Source organism: Mesitornis unicolor, unplaced genomic scaffold, assembly GCF_000695765.1.
Source record: "Mesitornis unicolor isolate BGI_N332 unplaced genomic scaffold, ASM69576v1 scaffold2503, whole genome shotgun sequence".
Lineage (NCBI taxonomy): Eukaryota > Metazoa > Chordata > Aves > Mesitornithiformes > Mesitornithidae > Mesitornis > Mesitornis unicolor.
Window position 1 is genome coordinate 2,863 of NW_010176527.1, and position 26,030 is coordinate 28,892.

Below are 26,030 nucleotides of genomic sequence, written 5' to 3' on the forward strand. Positions count from 1 at the left end.
AGGTATTCTTGCAGGTACGGGTGAGGTGGTTGATGGAACTGCCATGGCTGTTTGCTTGCTGGTCAGCTGAACATCAGTGACACCTCACTGTTTTTGCAGCTGTATTTGTGTCAATTCAGGTAGAAGTTTATTACAGGAATTTCTGTAATAATTAGTGGATTTCTTTTACAACAGCATGATCCAGAGAGGCATGGCATCAGGAGTTGTTACAGTGTACAGTCATTGCACATCAGTGTCTTCATGTCAGCTCTGTGTAGTCTCGGTGGTAAGCTCACTGTGATAAGCACCCATCTGTCACTGAGGGATGCTGTTCCTCAAATAGGTTTACTGGTACTTAATGTGGTGAATTTCTTTATAGGTGATGACATGTAGTAACTTGCAGTCTCATGTAACGTAATTTTTCCCACCTATGATGATCCTTAGATTTTAAAATCTCAAAGGATAGACAATGGCCGTGTTGGATTTTAGTTAGTGGGGTATGTACCAATTTTTAACTGAATGTTAAAGTATACAAAAGATATGTATTCATAAAAATACTAAAAGAGTACATTGCCCCTAGAAGGTTTTTTGGCTGTGAAATTAAGTCTTCTCAGATATGGCTTATGTGTTTGGTACTGGTTGCTGGGAGATTGCACCCAGCCAGGAGGCAGGTTGTGGGTGTTTCTTCTAATCCCTTCATGCTAAGAAACCAGTCTAGAGACTGCAGTTTTTGTTGCTGTCTCTTTGTGACTTCAGTAGGAAGAAGTGAGTCACTTCAGAGCTGTTAAGGAGCATGCGACTGACCAACTTCCTCTCTGTTTCTGAGCGTCTGTCACCTCATCACTCGCAAATGATGGCTGATCCGGTGCCAGTGTGGACCAGTAGCACTGATTTGCCTGTACCACAGGAGCACTGTGGTTCCGAGTGTGTCATGGACAGCAGTCTCATATCCGCACTAGGATCCCACTCTGTAGTGTCCTGTAGGCATAGGTGGCCCCTCTGCATCTTGGCCCTGCTGTGCTGCTGCTACCCCTTCTACCCTCAGACTGACCATGATGCTTTCTCGGCAGGGTGCTTCCCTCAGCCGGTGGCACTCTCATTCTGTCCTGCAAAAGGCCAAAGCCATGTGCTGCCTCACATGGCAGATAAGTGGATGAGAAGGAGCTCTGTGGTGGAGCAGGAGTTTCTGTATCCCTTAGAGTGGGAGGAAGGAGAGATGCCAGCAGTGCTCCGAGCAGTGGTTGTCACCAGGGAGTGCTTTCCCAAGAGGCACATCCCCCCTTCCTGGTGAGATCAGCTCGCTACTGAGCAAAGGCTAAAGCTCCAACCTGCAGCCTCAGATCATGCTGAACTTTTGTTAAAGAAGCTTAAGTGTTTGGTAGTTTCATAGTATTTTTTTTTTGGCAGCAGCAGCAGTGTGTGGTGATGTCCTTTCCTACTATCAATACCCTTGATCCTCTGCCTTGCAAAGTCTATAGGAGCTCTGTGCCTCACTGTGTCTATGGTCTTGGTGTGCTGCTGTGTGATGAGGTCGATGTGGTGGTTTGTGCAGTAAACGGATCACGCTCGTAAGGTGATGATCTCATTCTGACATTGTAAAGCTACTGTATAGAGTCCGGTTGTGCCTGGGACAAAGAGTAGTGCAGAGGAGCACATCAGTCTTCCTGCAGTAAACTTGGATGTATAGAGCATGTATAGAGTATTTGTGATGCTCCTTTCCTGTTCTGCTTGGTTACTTGATAACTTTAAATAAAGTGGGCCCCAGTGTGAAGTGACGTGCTGTAGCCATAGCCTCAAATACAATTCTGCAGTGGTCATGTGTGGTTATATCAAGCCATAGTAATTACATGGATGTTAATTGTTCTTCAGACCCATAACTTTTTTGTATGGTAGTAATGAGAACTGCTGCATGGGGCAGGCTAAGATACATTATTCTGATAACAGGCTTGGTATTTTTTTATTCATTCAAAGATGTCAAAGCTGTGGTACATTTGAAATGTTTACTGGATTCTGGCAACACCTTGTTTCAAGTGAGACCTGGTGATCTTGCAGATAAATAGCTGCAAAGCTTTATTTACTCCTTCCTGCTGTGGAAAGATTGAACAGACTTTGCTGTCTTATGAAATCAAGGTGGTAATTTGTTTCTTAAAAAAACATGACAGAAAACAAATCAGTGGTTTTGAGCTTTTGAACAGGCAGTAATTGCAGCAGTGCTTCAGTTGCAAATGAGTTTGTTCATCATTTGACAGAAGGAAATGTTAAACTTCACTCTCTTAAATCTCTGTTGTGAGATTTATGTACTTCTCTGCGAAGTTGGAAAGTGAATGGGGGAATGAGGTTCAGCAATTTGTCCTTGAGGACTTTATCTCTCTAAACTTCTCTATGTGATTTTATCCAACCCTATGAAATAGAAGGCTAAGATTCTCTTTAATAGGTACATCAGCAGCGATGGTGTGGTTTACTTTATTACATATATATAGTACGGATTTTAGGGACAGTAAATTAAATCCTGGTTTTAAATGTATGGACCAGTAAATTTTGAGGAACATTTGAGAAGAGTCTTCAAAGTATGGATTGGGTACTTATGAGGTTTCTTTTTTGTTGTTGCTGTTTTAATTGCAAAATAAATGTGGATTGAGTTTCATTCACAGTGGGAAGAGTGTCCTAGTACTTTAATCTCATGCTTCCCAGGATTCAGGATAATTTTCTGTGTTTGAGGAGTGGCTGAGGGAACTGGGGTTGTTTAGCCTGGAGAAAAGGAGGAAATGGCCTCAACTTGTGCCAGGGGAGGTTTAGATTGGATATTAGGACAAATTTCTTCACCAAAAGGTTTTTCAAGCATTAGAGCAGACAGCCCAGGAAAGTGGTGCAGTCAGCATCCCTGGTGGTATTTAAAAGACGTGTAGATGTGGTGCTTAGGGACATGGTTTAGTGGTGGACTTGGCAGTGCTGGGTTAACGGTTGGACTTGATGGTCTTGAAAGTCTCTTCCAACCTAAATTATTCTGTGGAACTGACTAGTTTGTGTGTGGCCCAAGGTAAAAGTACTACTTTTGCCAGAAGCAAAATCTTGCATGGTCACTGATTTAACAATTGGGAAATGTTTGTTTTGCTCATCAGGTATGAAAACGTTCTAGCATAATGCTTCTTCTAATCTATATTTCCATTTTTAGAACTGAAAACACATAGCAGTATTTTCAGCATAGGACATGCAACAGTAGCTGAATTGCCTATTTTTAATTTTGGAATAAGTTTGGGTTTCATTTCCTAAATTTATCTGGATTTCATTTGCTGTTCATAGAAGTAAAATAAAATCTCTCTTTAACAAGCAAACACTCTGAGTCTAATTCAGTGTTGTTAAGTGTTACTACTTCATGGTAGTATTTGTCTCAAAGGAGGGAGGGGAGGAGGGAAAGCATATCCGGGAGTCTGTAGGTTTTTCTGTGTGGACAAACCTTTTGGCTGTGAGGAGTTCTGCCATAACCACAAGGAATTCATGTGGATGTAGGAGTGCCTGTAGGGAACAACCACGTGGGTCACAGCCTGTGTCACCACAAGACAAACGGTGTATGATTATACAATAAAATTGAACTACAGTAGTTACTTCTTTTAAAGGTGCAATTCTTTCCTATGTGTGCCCTTCACCAGCTTAAAATTAAATTAATTTTGTAAACACGGTGGAAAAACCAAGCGTAGTGTAGCAGAAGGGTAAGTAATCATCTGGGTAAGGAAATGCATCCTGTATTTGAATAAAATGATCATATTGGAAGCCTGGATTCCTAATCAAGTTTAGACTTGGAATGATTTCGACTGTCTCGGCTGTTTGGTCTGTGGCATGTAATTCGGGTTGGCACAACCAGTGGTTTAAAACCAGAGCTCACATAAGAATAGCTAATGCTGTCCCTGACATATCAAATTCACTGTGTAATTTTGAGTAGAAAACCACCACTGCTCTGAACTGCTTGAAAACAACAGACTGAAATACCCATTAACAGAGGATGCATTAAACAAAATGTTGTTTCACTGGTTGCACTTCGCCGGATACGAAAAGGTAAAATGGCTTTTTTTTTAAGCTGTTCTCTGACAGGGAAAAATTGCATCTGCTGATCATTGAGGAAGGCAGTTTGTGCGGCAAAAAATAAACACCGTCCTAATCTACTCATGACTCAGAAATAAATTCTCAAGCCTTTTTTTTTTTTTCCTTTGCTACTAAGTGATATTGAATGTGTATCTAATTCTAGGACAGTGTACTTGGTGTGCCATTCACATTAATAGGTAGTAAATACAGATAAACCAGGTATAACATTATTTGACCATTTTTGAAAGTATACAAACTTCTAAATCATGTTTGGAGGGGGTGAGTTTCCCCTCTGAATGTAATTCAAAGCATCTCAGGGTGATACAGATTTAGTTTTACATATCTGGGTATAGATGTGCATATAGGAGTGTAGAAATATAGGGTTAATATTGAAGTAACACTAAATTGCACCCTGTAGACTACCTAGGTGAAGAAAACCTGTCTCTTGTATTTTGCCAAACTTCTATGATGATTTACAGCCCTCTTGTTTTTCTTCAGCTGGCTACAGCTAGCTGCAAATAGATAAGCAGCAACCAGTACATATTGAGAACAGTTAATCTCAGCATTTTTTAAAACAATTTTTGAATTACGCCTTAGAGGAACAGACACCTTTGTCTCTTGCCTTCTCTCTTTGCTTTCACAGTTCCATGCAAAGCAAACATGACTATTTTAGCCTGTCGTCATTTTATTTAGGTCATGTAGTTGTTATCTGGATTCTTCCATTTGGGGATTATACTTTAAGATAGACTTAGGAAAAACTACATACGGGTCTCAGTTAAAAGTCTCGATAGCACATAGAGCAGAGTAAATTTTTATTTGTTTAGGCAGAGCAGAATAATTGCTTTTTGTTTCACACACAGCCATCCTATGGGTACAATTCGCAGTGCGCAGTTGCACTTTTGCAGCAGTACCACTTTGCTGACCCCGATATTAGAGAGCTGCTATAATTGCTTGGATCCTGTTATTCATCACTGCTGCCTGTTTTGACACACTTGATGTCTGTTTTGAGGTGTATTACTTTCTGTTTTATTAAATATCATTGTTGATTTTGGGACCTGTTTCTAATCGGCTGAGGTCAGAACTCAAAATTATCTTGACTTTCTGAATTCTTGCCTTATCTTGCTTGTTTTTGTGTGCTCATTTCGTAAGCATAATCTAAGCACGCTATCAGATTGCTAATGGAAGTGCTGTTATCCTGGGAATGGAGTAGATTAATCTGCATGTTTCATTATTATCCATAAAAAACATTTATTACAGTCATATTTGATAAACCCTTATGAAGACGAACACATTGCAAGTGGCCGAAGCTTTCACGCGCAGTGAGTGGGGCAGAGGCTGTGCCCAAGTCAATGTGTGCCCTACATCGTGTGTCCCATGGCACCGTCTCTGGACAATTGCTGAGCAAGGCTGATCAAGAAATGTCCGAATTGAATTGTATTCAGCTTAGGACATCTAGACTTTGTTCAGTGTTGTGTCAGTATTAATAACTTTGTGTGTATTTTATCAATTACTTTACTCACCTCAATACAATTTCCTCTTGCACCATGATTCTAGGAAGAAAACTTGCTCAATGACCGTCATATCACAGAATCACAGAATATTCTGGCTTGGAAGGGACCTTGAAGACCATCTAGTTCCAATCCCTCTGCCATGGGCAGGGGCACCTACCACCAGGCCAGGTTGCCCAAAGCCCTGTCCCACCTGGCCTTGAACACTTCCAGGGAGGGGACATCCACAACTTCCCTGGGCAACCTGTGTCAGTGTCTCACCATCCTCACAGTAAGGAATTTGTTCCTAATACCTAGTCTAAATCTACCCCTTCCAGTTTAAAGCCATTACCCCTTGTCGTATCACTACATGCCCTGATAAAAGGTCCCTCCCCAGCTTTCCTGTAGGTTCCCTTTGGAAGGCCGCAGTAAGGTCTCCCCAGAGCCTTCTCTTCTCCAGGCTGAGCAACCCCAACTCTCACAATCTTCATAGGAGAAATGCTCCAGCCCCCTGATCATCTTTGTGCCCCTCCTCTGGATTTGCTCCAACAGGTCCATGTCCTCTGGATATTGGGGGCCCCACAGCTGGATGCAGTACTCCAGATGGGGTCTCACTAGAGCAGAGGAGAGGGGCAGAATCACCTCCCTTGATCTGCTGATCATGCTTCTTTTGATGCAACCCAGCATATGATTGGCTTTCTGGGCTGCAAGTGCACATTGCTGGGTCATGTTGGGCTTCTCAGCTCTTATATCTAGCACATGAATGTGGAAAGAACTTGATCTTGGTGTGTTAGAAACTTTATATCTTCTAATAAAACATGATGATTTGCTTGGCAGGATTATAGGCTCAATGAAATTATAAGCTCCCTGTGTGAAGTACCTGGCAGGGTTCCCTCAAGAGACATGGGTCACTTTGAAAAGCAAGTATCTGCTGCTCTACTGATTGAAGCTAGTTTCAGTATGTATCAAAATATGTGCAGTAGTTCTGCAGATGTGTATATGAAATTTGTCAGTTGTGTGTTGAGTCTCTTATTTCCACACAAGTTGATTAACAAGTGGAGCAGAGTGGGGGAAATGCCTTTTCTCTCTTCTCTTCCCCCCCCCCTTTTTTTTGTTTCCACTCTAAGCTGCTGTTTTCTGGTTTTCTTCTGTTCTTGTTATGTTGCCCTGTGTATAGCATTTTGAGCTGTCACGGGGATTGCTTGGAATGGCTTTGGCACTGGAAATCTCAACATCTGGAAGTTGCCCCTGCTTTGGGACAAAATATAATGCACAAGGATGGATGGAGTAGAGAAAAGCAACCAGAAACCTCAGCTCCCAACTGTCTTTCCTTATATCCACTCCCTAGTAGCTTGCCTCCAGAATAACTCACTCTTTTCTGCGTGGTTAAATGTGCACCTCCATGCAGGGAACTGGACAATGACATATCAGCTTTTGAAAAGGATTTGTAACCTCTAACTTCTTGTACTCTCAGGTTCAGTGAGCTGTCTGCCTTTTCATTCCTATTCTCGAGGGATTGAGCAAGTTGTGTGCTGGTCTGAACTCGCTAACATGGCACCACCAGCTTTTTGCCTGTCTGGTGGTTTTCTCTTACTTTTGTCATTGAGTCCGTCATCTTCTGCCAGTTCAGAGAGAACTTTCTACATCAGTTTAACAAAGCATTCCATTCTTCGTTTTCTACTATTCAGTATTTCACAGCTTTACATATTGGGATTTTACCATCTCACTGGACCAGCATGGCTGGCTGAGCTCAGCTGAAGGTCAGCATCATCGAAGCCTTCTAAGAAAAATACCCACTGCTGCTGACGAGAGTTCTGACTCTACCAGCCTGTAGACCACAAACTCTTTGTAGTTTTGTGCTCTTTATTCAGGGTGTGGACATGACTTGCGAGATCACTGGTCAGAATGTCTTGACACTGGTTGTTCTCCTGAATGCTGGCTCCTGTGAGCTGGCGATGACCAGCCATGGTTTGACAGGTGTGCTTGTTGCTGAGAGAAGACATGTCCTCACATTTAGCACTGAGTGGGATCATAGGAAAAGGAGACCATGCTCCTCCAGCCTCAGGAAGAGTTGCACAAGACAAATAGATAGACCTGCAGATATTTGACTGTGCTGATTGTAAAATTGTAGAATTTGTTCTGATTTAAAACACCTTTACTGCTGTCCACTATAGATGAAAACCTGCAATTTGCCACACTTCTTCTCACATTAGGCCACCCTTAGAAATAACAACTTCCTTTCTCTTAATGTAGAGGAAAATAATAATCTGAAGGCACCGGTTTTAGGTTCTTCTGTGGATAGCTTCTTGCTTCAAGACATTTGATGCTTCATGTGAGGGATTTTTGGGGTTTCTTTCCACTGCCCAAGTTTTATACCTTGACTGATAAATGTCTTAAGTTCTGCACTAAGAACAATCTGAAGGAAAAGAATATCTCGGTTTCACAGTCATACAATATAGCGTTTCCCTAAACCAGCCATTTTACTTTGTGACTTGTAGATGTTGATCGCTTCTGTTACCTGTTTTGTGGTGCTCCTCTGTGGCCTTTGTGTCTGTATAGAGTTCTGCCAAACACATTAGGGGGCTGCTTATAGATCCTACTATGGGCTGCACCTCCTGCCTCAGTCTCTGACCATAAGTGATAAATGTGAGCCTTGTTGTACTTCCTGACAGAGATAAGTTATGTTAATATAGTAATGAAGTGGTTATTTATATTACTGGTCATTCATAAGTCGAGAAGATCAGGCTGTAATTCTGCTGCCTCTGCTTGATGGAATCTTGATGGAATCAAAGAGGAGGAAAGCAGTGTTTGGGTTTGCGGTTTTTTTAGCCCATTCCTAAAGCAATCAAAAGAATGTTGTTGATGCTGGTTTTGCGGATCTGAATCTGAGCAAGCTCAGTTGTGGTCCTTTGTTTGTTTGTAAATGATCCTAAAATACTCACTATTAGAAATTCCAAATCCATTTTTATCACTTCTGTGATTCTGATTCTGAGACCTAATACTAATGATGCAGAGTAATGGTCTATAAGCATTCATAAGGGCTCATGGGCTGTCCTATTTTATTCCTGTTCTGTCTTGAATTAAAAAAAGTATTCTAAGATAATAATATATAGGAAAAGGACTTGGCGTTCAAAAATTATTCTCTTGCAGCTGGAAAATGCTGTACAACATTTATCTCTACTGTAGCGTTCCTATATTTATTCTTCAGATCAAAACCCACAATTTTTTGGTAGTTTAGTTTTCCTGCAGTTTAGGAAAAGAATCTTTAAATCACTTTTTAAAATTCCTTTCAAGTTTAGGCATAACATACTCAGGTTTACTTGTTTTTAAATGAAAAAATATTTCACACTTAAAAAAATGCATCTTATCTGTTGTGTATTTGTTGATTGCAACAAATAGTGATCACTGAGATGAGTGACTGAGGTGTTGGGATAAAGACATTCTCCAGTCAAGGTTGGATCTTATAGTAGTTTCATTTCATTTCTGTTTTGGTTTGGTTTGGTTTTACATTCTTGCTTTCATATTTTGAATTTGTGGTGTTGTTTATGGTAAAACAAAAACAAGTTTATTTTTTTTTAGTGCTGACTTAAAACAAGCTCACGGTTGCTCAGACTACAGAGTGTGTTTATGTTAATGTTGGTGTATTTCCGGGGGTGGGCAAGGAGCTTAGAATAATTCCATTCACAGACTTTGAAATAAAATGTGTTTATCTGCCCTGGCGGATTCTTTTTGCCTTTTTTTAAGACAGATAAATACCAGCCTTTTACTGAAAGACGGTATTATATGTGGATATAATATATGTGGCTATAAATAAGGGTATATTATGTCAATAATATGCTATGAGATTTCCTTTGTAGTACAACCTTAGCATTCAAAAACATTTTTCTGCTTTTCCAACTTTGTTGATACTTATTTTCAAACTCTAATGGAGTAGAAATAAATATTTCTATACTTGTATTTCATTTTCCTATTTATTTTTCTGCTGACCACTTTTTTGGAAACTTTAAGCAATAGAGCGCAATGACAGTGTCTTTGGCAAAGAGGAATATGGGCACAAATCGCTGAACTTGCAGATACTGAGTTAAGTGAAGGCAAAAGGTTGTTAGTGCAGTATCAATTTTTCTTTGCTAGCATAGACCATGAGGACTACGTGGGGGTTTTGGTGATCTCCAAATAATTTGCATTTCCTGACTTTTAATAGCAATAGGTTTTCAACTAATTTCTAAAGATAATGTTTTTGATGGTTTTTGAAATCATGGCATAGAACTAAAGAGTGTTAGGGATGCTGTAGCTTTTGTGATGGGCTGTGGGATGGCTTCTTGGATTAGAATGATCGTTTGTTACGTGTTTTCAAATTTGGCCTTAGTGTACATGATCCGACAGAGCCCTGAATAGCAATATTTTCTCTTTTGCCATATTAAATATAAGTAGCTATGCACCAAAATCCAAATTCAGGAATAGTTTATTTTTTTTATCCAGAAGGGAAGTACTGAATACAGACTTGTTTTTCTGAATGCCTCATGTATTTTAGAAAGTAACTGAGCGTTCTTTCTTACTTAATGATAAGAATAGAAGAAATGAGAGACAGAAGTTCAAGTAGCATATTGTTTTCAAGCAAATTCTAATTTCAGTTCATTTAAAAAAATATTTACATGCTTAATCTGCTTCAATGTTGTAAAACAAATTACCATGTTTCTGATAGATCTTGTAGCATTTCATTAGTAAGGACTACAATTTTTGCCAAACCTGATCTGCATAGATACCATGTCAGTGCTGGGGGTGCCAAGTGGCTGTGCATGGGTATCTTTGCTCTGTGGTTCTTTAATCGGGAGTGCGGGGAAACTGGAGTCAGAAGATGTCCAGGCTCAAGTGCAGCATGGGCCCACCATGGCTGAGCGTGACCGTGGTGCAGAGTGAGCAGCAGCCGTGGCTCTGCGGGCAGAGGGCAAGAGATTGAGTACAGCCCAGGGACAAGGTGTTGCTTGAGGAGGGGGTGGAAGCCTTTGAGCAGAGTCTGTGCGGGTTGTGGCCCATTTTGATATTATGTGGTGGCAAGCTCTTCTCAAGAGGAATCTTTTGAGCTTATGTGGTGTTTGCTCATAAGCAGTGGTTTTCAGTTTGTTCTGAAATAGTCTCAGTTCTAGGGTTGGTGCTTCAGTCACCAGTGACCATCAAGTGAATATTCTGGATGCTGCTATGAGTGATAAATGTGTTACTACATTTTTGTAACACTTAGATTAAAGTATTAGAATAACCTTCTTTCAGGTCGACTGAATGCAGTTTATGCAGTATCCTAAAGGCCAAAAATGCTAAACCTTTTCTCTCCAAAGCATAGTTTGCTATGTTATGTTGCCAAATAACAACTTGCATCTGAAAGTTGCAAGGACTTCAGAGCAATGCAGATGGAGTTGTTGACTTTTATCACATAGCTTTAGGAAATCAAAGGCTGCTTAGATACAGCACTGATAAATATTTATGTCACAGATTGAAGGGTTATGAGTTGAAAGGAGTTTGTAGTGGATTTGATTAAATTAAAATAAGATTTTTTTCAGAATACTTGTTTCATGGAGTATCAAATGAAAGCAATACATCAGAAATCCATCCTGAATCTTCTTCCATTTACTGTAAGCATTAAAAATTGGATATTCAGGTCAATCATCATTAATATTAGTTAGAAAAATCTATGGAGTTTTTTTACTGTTAACCCATCACAAAAGTGCTTTTGTTTGGCTGTAATTACGATGGCTTGCTTTTCTTTTTCCCTAGGTGGCTCTTTTTAATGCAGTAGTGTCATTAGCTGGCTGAAGACTAAACATGAGAATAGCAGGTAAGCATGCTTAGTAAAATCAGATTTTTGTCTCATGTGAAACAAGTCCTACAGACAGCATTAACAAGTTGTGACAATAAGTTAAAGTAACTGGCATAACAGACATTGCTGTTCCATTTAACAGATGTTTAATGAAACTCATTTTGGAATTTGGAATGGTCTGGGAGCAAGTAGCTGCTTAGAAGGCTCTAGCTGATTTGCAGTAACTGGTTAAGGTGCCATAACTGGATATACTTTGGCTGCTAATTCTGTAAGACTATGAAGGAATAAGAAAATGACCCATTGATTGATGCCTTAAGCAATTTCTTCCCTGCCTCACACCCCAACCAAAAGTGCCATGAACTATTATAATATGAGTGCCTGAAATTTCCTGAATGATTAATGGGAGTTTGAAAGCTATAAAAGCCTTTTTCATAGAGGTAAGGTATTGTAGTGCAGTCTTTGGGAAACTGATTTTACTTGACAGAAGGTGTAGGGGTTGTAAAAATAAGATCTTTGCCAATATAACACTACAATAAAATATTGTTTTAGGTATTTCCTTGCAGTAGGATGTCCTGTGTGGCAATTGAACAGTTTTGAGTTATGATGCATTGCACTTTTATCAAAAGTTGTAGTGCTGTGTTGCAGAAGGAGCAATTGTTGGCTCTTCTAGCAGAGAATGACACCTCCTTTTCCAAGAGAGTCACACGTGAATCTGCTTAATGCATGAAACTAGTCCTGATTTTTGTCACTGCTTCTAAAGTTGTTATTAACCTCAATATGTGTAACTGGGAGCAACCCGTTAAAGCAAATCTGATAAAGAATTGGAAAATACTGCAATTTTTTAGAAGATTACTGAATCACCTGGAAAATTACTTTTCTAAACCTCTTTTTTCTTCTGTCTACCTATTTTTGTTGCTAAAACCTACAGGCAAAGAAGATGTGGCAGTTTATAGAATATATAGTTATTTATAGTTCTTATAGAATGTTTAACCTGTAGCATACAGGCTGATTTTGGTTCTTGCCTCTGGGGAGCACTCGCAGTTCAGTTGAAAGGGTCAGGCTATAGGGTGGAGGGGTTGGTTAGTCCTCATACTGAGTTCCTGTTCATCTCACCTACTCTACTGAAACAACATGCTTTCCAAGTGCCACTTGCTAGATGACACATTCCAAAATCTAGTACTATCTCTTCTTTTTAAGCAACGTTGCTTTGAAAACCTTTTCTTTGCATCTTAATGTATGTTCAGTTCATGTTTTCTCTAGTGCTTACTTGTGGTTCTCTTCCCTTCAAATGCAATAATCTTTGGAATTCCAGCATAGTATTTTTAAATTAAGTTTGCATCTGTGTTTTCTTACATAGTATGTATGTGCTTACAGGCACAAAATGGGAGAGTGGGAGAGGAAGACCAAACTATAAGCAAAGGGAAAAAAAGTTACATCTCTTCCTTCATCTCTCTTTTCTCTTTCTGTCCCATTATCTTTTTTTAGCCTTTTGGAAGGATTGATTAACATCTCTTATCCTTCTGAAGACTGAGTAATCTGTCTATTTTAGGGTTTTCTGAGCAGCCCATCACAGCAGCAGTCTGAGATCTGCAGGAGTACATAAATTTGGTTTTTTTTCTGAATAATTTCAGAATCCTTGGCTGGCAATTGGAGAAGCAGAAGCATGCTGTAACATTGCTTCTTCCAAACAATTTGACATACTCTGAGTCAGTGTTTTAAAATAGGCTAAGAGTGGAATGTTTTGTAAAAATCTATTGAAAATTATGTTAAAAAATGGCAGAGTTAACGGCAGTACCACATACATCCGAGTTTCCATTTCAGATGTAAATTGCTGTGGTTGTGTGCTTCCAGCTCTTCCCTGAGGAGGTAGTTTGACTGCTCAGCACTGGAGAAAGTCAGGCTTGTAAAACTTGAAGCTACCTGAGGCTTCAACATGTTAAAAGGGGTAAGGTGAGGTACTGCTTTTCATTACTTTTAAAATTAGCTCTTTTGAGTCTTCAAACTCACTTTTTGAAGGTCAGTGACTTAAATTTGTTGAAAAGGAGATGAGGAGACTTCTGGTTGATTGGTTGTGTCTTGGAGTTTTTTGATGTCATGCTCAGAGCTGACTGACCAAAGCAGCCAATAACAGCATATGAACAGATCCCTAATCCCTCAGTCTTGACCATACATTAAAATAGAGGTAGCTCAATTTGAGGTGGGAGAAATAAGGTGTATTTGTGAACAGTGAGGGAACAGGTACACATGGCTAAGAACAGAGAAGTGGAGTGAGGGGAGACAGGAGTTTCCCCTTTGGACAGCAGCCTGTTAGATCAGCTTAGTTCATTTTGTTGTGCTGGATTTCCACTGGGAAAATCTGTGGTTTCTCCTGACTGCTGAGCTGAGTACCAACTGTTTGTACTGTGGTGTACAAACTTGTCAGACAAGCGTGATGTTGGAGAAAGTGGAGGGCAGGTTTGGTATTTGGATAGTAGCCTGGTGGCCTGGCTCAGTTGCACCATAATGTCCATTTCGTGTAGATTACCTCTGTTTAGTGAGCCCACAAATGATCGTCCTGTTTCTGAGTTCCTTTTAATGTAATCTGATCCACATTTCTGATGTGGTTAATTCTGGTAAACTTAACGTTTTCATTTGCAGATAATTTTTTGAATCTTTTCTCTGCTTCTGAATAGGTGCTGCAAAGTTGGTAGTAGTCGTAGCAATATTTCTGTTGACATTTTATGTCATATCTCAAGTGTTTGAAATAAAAATGGATGCAAACTTGGGACACATATTTGGTAAGTGATGACTTTGTTTTATCTGGACATCTATTAATACTTACTTGAGCCATAGTCAATAATATAATATTTATTTTGTTTTAAGGTTTATTTAGTCTCTTACACTTAAGCGTACACTTAAGAAGAATTCTGTATTTATTTTAATGTGTGTACTTGTTATTTTTTTACATATCTTATGCATATATAATATATTATATGTGCATTAAGTTATTTTCTGTATGAAATATTTAACCTACTCATAATCAATTTGCATACTTGGCAGGCAAATGGACCATAGTTTTACCTCTTTCACTGTTTACTGGTATTTACAGTCTTAGTCTGGAGTTGTAAACTAGGCAGCTTGAATGATGTTTTTTGAAATCTGCACTCTCCCTTTCTGCTCCTTAAGCAATTCAGAATTTTTGTTTTGGATGGGCTTTTTTGCTTGCACAGTTACACTGTCGTGTACAATTGAACATGCAGTAATCAAAACATTTCAAATGTGCCTGGATTCTACACAGAAAAGGATTAGCAGTGTAAAATTCAGAGTATATGTTTTGAACGACTTGATCTTTAAGGGGGCTTTTCATACAAAAAACCAATTTTAGGTAAATGGGTAGGGTTCATGCTATTTAACTCCAGATTACTGCAGCGTGACCTGACATCTGAACCAGTCACCAGAGGCATCTTTAATAATCGTTGAAAAGACCCAGGTGTCATTAGGTATTACAGATGTATTGTAGATATGTGCATGATGAGGTCACTTGTATCTCTTCCTGTTCCAGGAAAGGGAGTTGTGAATTGTTGGGTTCAAATACACCCAATTTGCAGGCTTCCAGTGTGAGGTGAAAAGGACCCCATCCTGGTAAAGCTGTAAGAAGGGAATTTATTTCACCTTAGTGCCTACACCTCCACAGGGCCCTGGTGGTTTTACATCTCCATGGATCTTTGTGTTAATCAGAGAGTCGTAAATTAGTGCAGTGCTTTAAATGTGACACTTTCATTCTTCTATGATGTAAAGGATAGTATTTTATATTGGAACATAATGCTCAGATGTATTTGATACTTCATTTCAACCAACCTGTTTTTATAGAGGTACAGAAAGGTTTTAAATTTATAGGATGTTTTATAGCAGATGACACTAATAGTAACATCTTGTAAAACTTTTTTTTTGCCTTTTAGCTAGATCAGCACTGGATGCAGCTGCACGCAGTGAGTGTTTGTATGCATGTGTTACTGCTGTGACTTGCTTTTGCTAATAACAGAAAAACTGTTGAATTTCCGTATTTAAGAAAGTCTTAATTACACTTCAAATGCAATCAGAAAATAATTTTCCGTCTTTTCCCTATTTTCCTGAATTTCTGGTAAAGTCTGGATTTTGCTAGCATTTCACTTGTAGTTTTGTCTTGTGGCTTTTGGTGATGGGGTTAGAGCAAGCAGAGAGGTGAGAACAAGAATTAGAATAATGAGGTACTGCAGGAATCTAGATTGTTTTAAGATGCTATGAAGCTGCAGATGAGATGCAGTTTGTCTGTTTTTTCCTTGAATTCCTCCAGAAAACTGATATTTCTCTGTTAGCCTACCTGTGGTGTTGTCTCTGAAATCCTGTTTTATTTCCTTTTGAAAGCTACAAAACCTCCAAGATACAAATGTGGGATCTCTAAACCTTGTCCTGAAAAGCATTTTGCATTCAAAATGGCAAGTGGAGCAGCAAATGTAGTTGGACCTAAAATTTGTGTAGAAGATAATATGTAAGTATTTTTACCTGTTGCCTCTAAGTATCTCTTTCAAATACTGTCTTAGATCACTTTGCACACAAAATCAGCAGTTTAAATGATTCTTCATAGGTTTTGTTTTCCAGTGGTTTGCCCACATGAAAAAAACTATATTGCACTGTAACTTAATCTCTGATGAAGCACACTTAATACTATGCAGTAAGTGCAGAAATGTAAGCTATTTTAATACATGCAAGATACCTTATACTTTATTTAAGGTTTACAAGCTTAAGGATTAGTTAAACTTTGTCAAGTCAGATGCGGACTTGTCTCCAAGTAACTTGTTCTTATGCCTCTAATTGTAATTCAGTGAACGACTGTATTTTTAAATAATTACTCTTGATATGTCTAACTGAATGTCTTGAGCCAAAACTGAGCTATGGAGTTGTCTTGTACAAGCCATCTTTTAGGCTATCTATTTCCGTATTTCCAAGACATAGTTCAGAACATATTTTCCGCTTTTCTTTTAATGGATGACTTCAAAAGGGGAAAAATGTTATTTTAATCATCAGTAGTTATTTAACTGTGCTGATGGTAAGTAAAGTTAATAAATTTAAAATAATTGTGAAATGAGGAAGGGAGCTGCCGGAAACACAGTTTGGTTTTGAGTTTAAGTCCTATATTTCTAATAACTGTATTTTTAACATGGTAGTCTTAATAATACTGTGCCTAGAGTATTTAACTGAATACCTTTCGGTAATTTCCGTCGTGGGAATATTAATATTTATTTTTAGAGTCCTTGTTTCTTTGCTCTCAGGTTGTTCCTGCTCATTGTCACCTAGTGTGTGCAGCTTTGTATAACATAGTCTATCCACTCAGTTTTGCATGTCACGTCAGAAAAGACAGGGTGTTAGCATTGTCGGAAGATATTTTTTTTTTGTATCAGTCACAAGCATTTGCCTTACATTTGCATTTAAACTACTCCAGTTTAGGTGTTTCTCAGCCCATGCTGTGTTAGTAGAGTGGTTCAGATAGCACATACTGCAGTTAGTGCTAATGAGTTATAGGGCAAATAGTAATTTCACTGTGAACATGGAATATAGTAAATAGGATAATTAGTCTGTAACAGAATAAAAAGTATTGGTTTACATTTTCCATCCCTTTAGTCTCTAAAGTAACTCTGTAAGATTAGCTTTATATGATCTTAGAGAAGACTATTTTGAGCTCTAACTCTAGCAATTAAGATGTATCGGAGTTGAAATGGGAGCTTTTTTCTCTGACAACTAAACACGTGCAGCTTCTTGGCTTTGCATTATTACTAGAAACATAAGCACCATTCAGATTTCAAGCTGTTCCTCTATGAAGCTGACTTAGCTCGGGTTTGCTCGCCTGCGTAGGGGTGCGTTTGCACGGTATGGTCGGGACAACAGGCGAAGGGAGTGTAAGCTCAGTGTTGGCACGGACCAAGTGAAAGTTGCTGAGTTCTGCTTTCCATACTGGAAAAAAAACATCACTGGTTTGCTTTGTGACCTTGGACAGTCTTATCTAATCTCTCTGCGTGGTATTTTTGTTCGTGGTACAGAACTTGCCACCTTCTCATTCTGGTTGCTAGGAAGCTTAATATCTGTGAAGACGTAGGGAGATTTACTGATTAAGAGTAGTGGGAGTGCAAGTAATATTTTAACTTCAGGATTGTAGGTCTTGTTTTGTTTTTGTTTTGTTTTTGTTTTGTTTTGTTTTAAATGCCTCACTTGCTGATTAACTAAGATTGTTGTTCCTGTCAAAAAAAACCCAACCAAACGAAAAACCTCTACTGGATATTTCACTGAAGAAAGTGATGAAAAGAAAGAAGTTGCTGGCAAGAAATACTCTGTTCTTTTAATACTAGTATGCACCTTAGTGCACAACTATTGGAGTCTGAAGTCCAGTTTCCCTTGGCAAAAACTTTCTGGATTCCTTCTGAGGAGGACTTGTAATATCTGTTTTAATGTCCACCAGAAAAATTAATTTTATATTATCTTCAGCTTTGCTTGTAAGACGTTTGATTTCTCTTTCAAAAACTGCCATAACTTGATTGCAAATTATTGGAAGAATTCTAAAACTGATGAACGGCTGCCCTCCTGTGAGAAAACTCTCACATTGCAGCCTGTGGTGTCTGTGACTTGGTCCACAAGCTCTCTCAAGTGTGTAAAGAGGTATCTCAGAGCTCTGAAAGAACTTATTTCCTCTTGACTAGCTCTTCTTTTAATGATATTTTGTGACCTAACTCCTGCAAAATGCTTTTTTTCTGATTACTTTTTCATCTTCATACTTCCAAGACAAGTAAGCAGGGAAATTCAGAAGTTAGTGAATTACAGTTTTGATTTTAATCAGAATTTTTTGCAGGTGGTATAATTTAGAGGACTAACAAGAGTATGAACTCTTTAATCTCTGATTACTAGTTCCTTAAAACCTAAGTCACTGTGCCAAGCTTATAATTAACCCGTAGTCTTTCATGGCCTCTCTGAACTAGCTAAAACAGAGTCTGTTCCCGATACTTGTCTATTAAATTTCCTCTAAATTTTGGCTTCTGTCTTCATCCTGGGTACAAGAGAGAGCCTCATTAGAGAAGAAGATTTTTGTCATACTTCTGTGATAGACCGTTTCTTGTTTCTAGCATATCACTAATAATTTAGCATGAGAAAGCTGGTGCTGCAGTTGTGTGTGCAAGGATGTGGTCCTTCCAAAATGTTGCTTAGAATGGATGTTCAGACATGACCTGAAAATTATATGATCACAGAAGAAATGTGAAAAACATTTTCAATATAACAGGACTGTACACATCTGAATCCCCTTCTTAGAGCAAGTGAAGGATGTTAAAGAAATCCTGATCAGGATGAAGTTAAAGCATCTGTTGGAGCGTGTTTGCAATTAATGAGATATGTGCACCTATATGCTTACGCTGATGTGCTTCCTTGAATCTCAGCTGAAGACTTCTTCATTATCTTAATTTATGCAGTTGTTTCAACCCTTACTCCTATTTCTCCTTATATATGTTAATTCTTTTCTTCCTAGCTTCAAAATGTTAATGCTGGGCTGTGTGGGGCTTGGAGGCAGAACAGAGATCTTTATACAGTGCCAGTTTAAAGGGGTGAGGAGCTGTGGAAGCTTCCTCTCACCAGAGCGGTACACCAAGGCAGCACAGCATCCTAATTAACAGTCTTAGTGTTCCCATTAGCTCTTCTTCACAGGTCTTCCCTTTCACATTGCGTCTCTTCCTGGCAGCTTCTTTGCTGCTCTGAGTTTGGCCAAGTAATTGCTGTCACAGGCTGCAATGGTTTTGCTGGGATGTATAGCTATGCTCCAGGGCGATTCGCAACTTTCAGTCCCATCTGTCTATTATTTATTGTCTTGGATTTAAGTTTCCTATTACAGGGACAAGCAGCTAACTGTTTTGACTTTCTTGTTTCTTAGTGTGATGCTGCAATACTAATTTTAAATGCCTCTGTTCAGTTAGCTTTTAAACTCATTAACATATTTTTGTGCGTCATGTGCTTACAAAAAAGCTTAAAATGTTGGTTACGTGACTGTGCTAAGCTTCTCATTATTATTTGTTTCAGGCTCTTTAACTGCAAGGAATTTTCTTAAATGAATAGCATTTTATTTTTTATGACATTTTTAATATACACACATACTTTGAAACCAAGATGATTAAGCAATCAAATGAAATGGATACAACTGAGGGTATTTGAGCTGTTGTTCTCAATTCAGTGGTGCTGTCGGAGCACACAGATTAATTCGAGGAGATTATGCTTCCTTTAAGTACTCATGAGCATGTGGTCTTTCAGCTATTTATCTCTTACCATTTGATTGATCCTATTAAAAAAATAGAAGTATTTCACATCAGAAAATTGTCCTGTTAAAAATAAAATTGTTTATTTTGTTTCAGTTTAATGAGTGCAGTTAAAAATAATGTTGGCAGAGGAATTAATGTGGCCTTGGTCAATGGTAAGTGACGTTTTAAGTGAGCAGATTGTCATAATTTTCAAATTGTTTCTGAAATTTTAGATGAAGTACTAAGGGATGGTAAAAGGCAAGCAGAAGGAGAAAAGGAAGTATTCACCATATTTATGAGATAATGTCAGATATTGGCATTTATACTTTTTTGTTAGTAAAAAAACTCAGTGAATTTTTGTTACTAAAAATGTGTGGTAAAAATAGTAATGTGGAGTGCTGTGGTAACTGTCTTGGTGATACATCAGATAAATTCCTAATGTACATATAAAATAGAAAAAATGATGAGATGCATGCTGCTTCTTTTGACTTCCTGTGTTACCACCACTACTAAAACTTTGTAGACTAAATTCTTCTGTTGCTCTTATTTAACAGTTACATTACTACATGGAAAGAGCAGCTCATTATTTCCTAGTTTGAAATCAGTATATTTGATTAGTCCATAATGATAGATGTTGACCCTAAATACGTCATGTTATGTATGGATTCTTAACTTTGATTAAACCCAAACAGATTTACCTGTGTCACCTGAAAAGCTGAACTGAATGTCAGTACTGGCGATTTGTCCTTAATGTAGGAAGCAATTCCCCATAGCACTGAGATAGCACTTTGGTATTTCACTGCAATACAAATTAATGTTATTTTTGGGTTGTACTCAGGTTTACATCGTCTAAAGCATGACTTGAACAATACTTACCTAATCCTATTTTACCCTCCTAAATTGTCTCAATCTGTTCAAAACCAGAATACCTACCTTTGCATTATATAGCTGCTAGTGTTTCTCCTTTTATTCCAAACTTTAAATGTTTGTATTAAAAAAAAGCTGATGAGATTACTGTGTTGTCTGCTTTCTTCTATTTATTCTGGATGTTTAATTCAACCTACGAATTTCCAGTCTATAGCAAGACATGGAGTGTAATTTCGATCTTTCTTACTTTCCAGGTGGCACTAAAGGCAACCTATAGCTATACTATGTATTTTTGCAAAAACAACTTTAAAAAATGAGGCAGATATATGAAGTTAATTCTCTTTATTGGTTTTAGAGGCTGTGTGCTTTTTGGTTTCTTTTATATTCCACTTGAAGCAAAATCAGAAGTTTGCATCTTCTCTGTTTTTTTCGTCTTGCCTTTTCCGGCACCTTTTCACAAACAACCTATGCTGTTTAAGGAGCAATCTTTATAAAGATAAGAGTTCCATATTAATTGATTTATATGGTGTCTTCTGCAGCACTTTCTCTGAAAAAATCACAAAGAGGAGTTGGGCGTGTTATCTGTAAAACAATTCTGGCTATAATTGATAACACCAACTATTTCTTTTTCTCCAGGTAAAACAGGAGAGCCATTAGACACTAAATTCTTTGACATGTGGGGAGGAGGTAGGTGCAGTTACCTTGTCTGCTTAGAAACAACTTAAATGCCTTTTTTAAAAATCTTTTTTTTTTTTTAATCCTTTTTTTTATCCTTTCCTTTCACACTTCTCCAGGCTCCATTTGCTGTGGTGGCTTAAGGTGATTAGTTAAGGGAGTGCTTCACCTCTACCTTTGCAATTGCGAGGAGAGTGTAATTTGAAAGAAACACAAATAGTTGAGGTGGGAGGGAATGGTATGGTCAATCAAACACACTTGTTTTCCAGAGTACTTCCCACTAGTGGTTATGTCTTTACAAAATATGAAGTTCTTTCTATAAAACAAGATTTCTCTCTGATACATTTTCTTTTTCTCCCAGTTAGCATATTTTTATAAATTTATAAGTACACTTATATTCTTAAAAGGAATGCCTTTGCAGGAAGGCATTGCAGGTGTTTAAATATGGATTGGTTGCTTGTTATTAAAGTTTTCTGTTCTGTGTTTTCAGATGTGGCTCCATTTATTGAATTTCTGAAGTCAATCCAGGATGGAACGATAGTGTTAATGGGAACATATGATGATGGTGCAACCAAGTATGTAATTGATTTATGTATTTTGCTTAAACTTTTAAATGCTGCTTTATGCTGAAAAAATGCGTTCTTTATCACACAGCCACTTTTGATAAAGTTTTGTTCTTCCAAGGTGAGAGATGCTTTCAGTTTATTAGTTTTATAATGCTGATGTGATCTGGGGACAAGGATCAAATTAAAACTAACCGGGTGTAATGGGTTATGTATGTATTTACACGGAGAACTGTTAGGCATAAAGTTTTGTAATCCCAACAACAGAGAAACAATAAATTAGATACTAAGTTAGACCCTTTAGCAGAAATATGACAAGTGTTTGAAAATCTGAAAAGGTTAGAAATTAATAGTTGACTAATTAGCAATTGCTGTGTCAGTGCACATAGTTGGTTTTTTTGCTCTTCTGAGAAAAAATATTAATGCAATAAGACGACAGCATTCTGAATTTTTAATTAATTGACCCAAGAAGACAAGAACTTCTTTCATATATTTAGGTCATTTTTCTAATCTAAAATAGCTTTTACTTTATCTAGACTTCAGCTTGAGCATGCAAACAATGTTTACTTTAAAGGTTGACTTTTTTATTTGCTTGGGGAATTGCTAATGTGACTTGAGATGTATGCATAAATTCTCACATGAGAGAGTTCTTGGGATTTGTTGATGTACTAAGTTTTGTATGCTGGTTCCTTGAGAATATAATATTAAAGAGAAGTGCTCATTCCATTAGGTGATTTCAGAACTAGCCTTATCTGATTTTGAAAGATAGATCTTGCACAATATTGACTGACTTAATTTGTATTTAATCAGATTAAAGCTGAATGGCCCATCAAACAATGGAAGTTCTAAGGGCATGTATTTTATTCACATACTGAATTTCTGTGTTTTGTTCAAGGCTTAATGAGGAAGCACGGAAACTGATTGCTGAATTAGGAAGCACATCTATTACTAACCTTGGCTTCAGAGACAACTGGGTCTTCTGCGGTGGAAAAGGAATTAAGACTAAAAGTCCATTTGAACAGGTCTGTGATTCTGTAACTTGCTGGAATTTAAAACCTCACACTAATAAAGGCATAGCATGTTTTATAATTGCTATGCATTTGCTCAAAATGGGTAGCTATTGCACTAGTGGCACACAGTGTTATTTTCAAATTTCTTCCTTGACTAGCTTCTCCCTTTTAAAAGTACAAAAAAGACTATTTGATTCCCAAATAAGAAAAAAGATCTTACATGGGGTAGATCTTATTATCCCGATAACTAGATCATTTGTCTTTTTAATGAATCCAATTAAGCTGAACAATTCAAAACTTTACTGCCTAATGCTTGTATTTTAGATGCTCTAACAACAGTAGATCTCCAACAGATAAGAGGCAGTAAAGGTATTTGTGTTCCCAACTATTCACTTTGCATTTTTGTCAAAAATTACTGCTACCGTAGCAAAATTTGTGAAATAGAGTATGTTCCCATACTTTAGCTGCTGCAATTCAACACATCATGTTATTGCCTTTAGTTACCAGTAAAGGTAGCTTTGTGCTAGGAGACAGAGGAAGGCATGTTCTCTTCTGCCAGCTTTGCAAGGGAGTGGGAACTTAGTGCAGGAGCAGCGTCAAACTCTTGGAGGCAGTAACGTCTCACCTGACTGTGGATGGTTGCTTGGTGTAAAAGTAAACCCCTAATTTTCAAAAAAGGCAAACATTCAACTTTAAATACAGTTCTTCAAAATCTGACTGTTCATTTTACTGTGAGGTTTACAGAGCACTGGACCAGGCTGCCCAGAGAGGTTGTGGAGTCTCCTTCTCTGGAGACATTCAAAACCCGCCTGGACACGTTCCTGTGCAACCTAGTCTAGGTGATCCTGCTCTGGCAGGGGGATTGGACTGGATGATCTTTCGAGGTCCCTTCCAACTCCTACTATTCTGTGATTCTGTGATTTTCAGTGCCTTGTAAATTCAGTATCTGTATTTATTTTTTCCTAGAGCGGTTGCCCTTTTTCTTGCTTGCCTCCCTTCCTAAATAAACATCCATAATCAACTTTAAAAATGTTTTCCCAGTATTGCTTAACTGCTTTTAGCATACAGTTATCTGGGCAACTTACATTAGGTGGTGAATACTGGGAAATTGTTGTTTGATACAAAGCACAAGACGCTAATAGTGATGTCTTCTCTTTGTCCATGGCCTGAAAATAAGTAAATAAAATGTCTTTTAAAGCTGTGAGTTAAAGCAAAAAGATAAATGTAAATGATTTTACATTGACTTTAGATTGATGTTTTCTATTTATAGCATATAAAGAACAACAAGGATACAAACAAGTATGAAGGCTGGCCAGAAGTTGTTGAGATGGAAGGCTGTATCCCTCAGAAGCAAGATTAAATGAAAACAAAGGGAAAGGAGAAAGAGTATGGAAGAAAATGCACTTTCTGCTATGATTAGGGAGAGGGCTATGAAGGAGACTGTACTGTAAATAATATTTTTAAAGCATGCAACCATCTTGTCGGTGTGTGCATGAGCACTGACATTTTGAATATTGGGATTATTTATTGCTAACACACATAGAAATCCTTTTTGTAAATATGTCCAAAACAAAAGAAACATCAAATCATTTCTATGCAGGTTTCTTAAAAGCACAGTATTTAGTTTGCCTGTGGTAAATAATATCTTGTAGATCAATTGGCTAATAAAATTGCATATGCGGATAATAAACATCCTGACAAATGTTGTACTGTCCTCTTAACAGCGTAATGTTGCTGTGAGTATGTAACCTTTGTGGAATACTGTAGATTTTAGTGATAAGTTAATAAAGAGCTTTAATTTTTTTTATCTTCTGCCTTTTTAATGGCAGCACCACTTTTTATTAAAGCTATTTGGTTATTCTAATACCAAGCGCTCCAGAAATTTATTTTATAATCCTCTGTCAAAACTGAATAATCAACACAGGGAGAATACATAACAGTGTAACACAGATATGCCATGAAAAGCACAATAGAAATTACTAGGTGAAGAACAAAAGCAAATATATAAATAGTGTGCGTGATATTTAAAAGCAGCTTGGAAGGATTTGTACTTAACTTGAAAATAATGTTTACTTTGTAGAAGAGATGTGGCATGCTGAGCAGTAGTATTGTGGCTAACTTGTTCAGTTTTTATTGCAATTCCTGTACTGTTGCTTAACCATCAAATCTACCTATGGCTGTTCAGCTGCAGTGGCTGGTCATGTAGTAGATGTGCATAATGAAACAGCTGCATCTTTTTGTTTTGCCATCAGGAATAAGTTTCCCATCACAAAGAGCCTGTTAGAAAGCAGTCTGCCTTCTGGTGAGAGTTGCTTCAGGGTGCGCAGTTGTGCATCTTTACCACCTATGTTACACTTAATATGATCTGAGGTGGTTGGTTGTTGCGGTGAGATGTTAAAGTGTTGTATCTCTGGGTATGCAGTGTGTGACATTTAAACTTAACTGACAATGTTTCCTTCTTCCTTTTCTTTAATGGAAAAATGTGGACCAAGTTGAAGTGGCCTTATTCTTTAGCTTGTATTAGAGCTGTGAGAAAACATTATTTTCTTTGGAAACTTCTGTTTCTTTTAAGTAGGGCCAGGTTGAACTGTTACTGAAAACGGGTTAGTATGGGATAACTGACAGTGTTAGTATTCACAGAATAGGGGCTGACACGGAGTGGGGTGTAATCTCTTGGAGCTTTGTGTCATGAGTTCTCGTATAATCTTCAAAAACTTCCAGCTAGTACCATGGAGCAAAAGCCACAGAGGATTTTTCAGGAACCCCCAGTGCAAGTTGAACACAGTGGCGCTCAAAATACTGTTATTACTGATGTCTTCTGAAACAAGTTGAATTCTGTGCACTAAACATTTCGAGCAATATTGGGAATTACCTTGTAAAGTCAAATAAATAACCTGTGATACCAGAGTTAAGACTGGATTCTGAGTTGTTCTGTATGTTTAACTAGCTTGTTAAATAATGTGGTTTTCCCTCAAGTTTAATGTAGAACAGCAATAAATGCACCTTATACAGTAAAACTGCTTTTGCTAAGTGTTTCAGATTTTCATGTGTAGGAGGACATGTCAAAATCATGTCTATTTTTTCATCAAAGTAAACCCTCCTGTTTCTATCAGTTGGAAAATAACTTCTGTTTCATAACATTAGGCTGTTGTGGAAATCTAACTGTGTAAATCCTGGAATTTTCACAGAAATACACTTTTGTTGGTGTATATGCTGGTACTAGTTATGCTGCTATCCAGAATAATGCTACAATAATTTTGAAGTTACTTGGAAGGGAC

The 26,030-nt window shown here is 38.0% G+C and overlaps 1 protein-coding gene across 1 annotated transcript; it reads left to right on the forward strand.

The window, feature by feature from the left end:
- The first annotated feature begins 11,307 nt into the window (after positions 1-11,307).
- Positions 11,308-24,616, forward strand: FAM3C (family with sequence similarity 3, member C). Its single transcript, XM_010181755.1, has 9 exons — positions 11,308-11,370; positions 14,025-14,129; positions 15,291-15,320; positions 15,736-15,859; positions 19,752-19,810; positions 21,141-21,191; positions 21,670-21,754; positions 22,638-22,764; positions 24,023-24,616. The coding sequence occupies exons 1-9, from the start codon at positions 11,358-11,360 to the stop codon at positions 24,110-24,112; spliced, it is 684 nt and encodes a 227-aa protein (XP_010180057.1). The 5' UTR covers positions 11,308-11,357; the 3' UTR covers positions 24,113-24,616.
- The last annotated feature ends 1,414 nt before the right edge of the window (positions 24,617-26,030 follow it).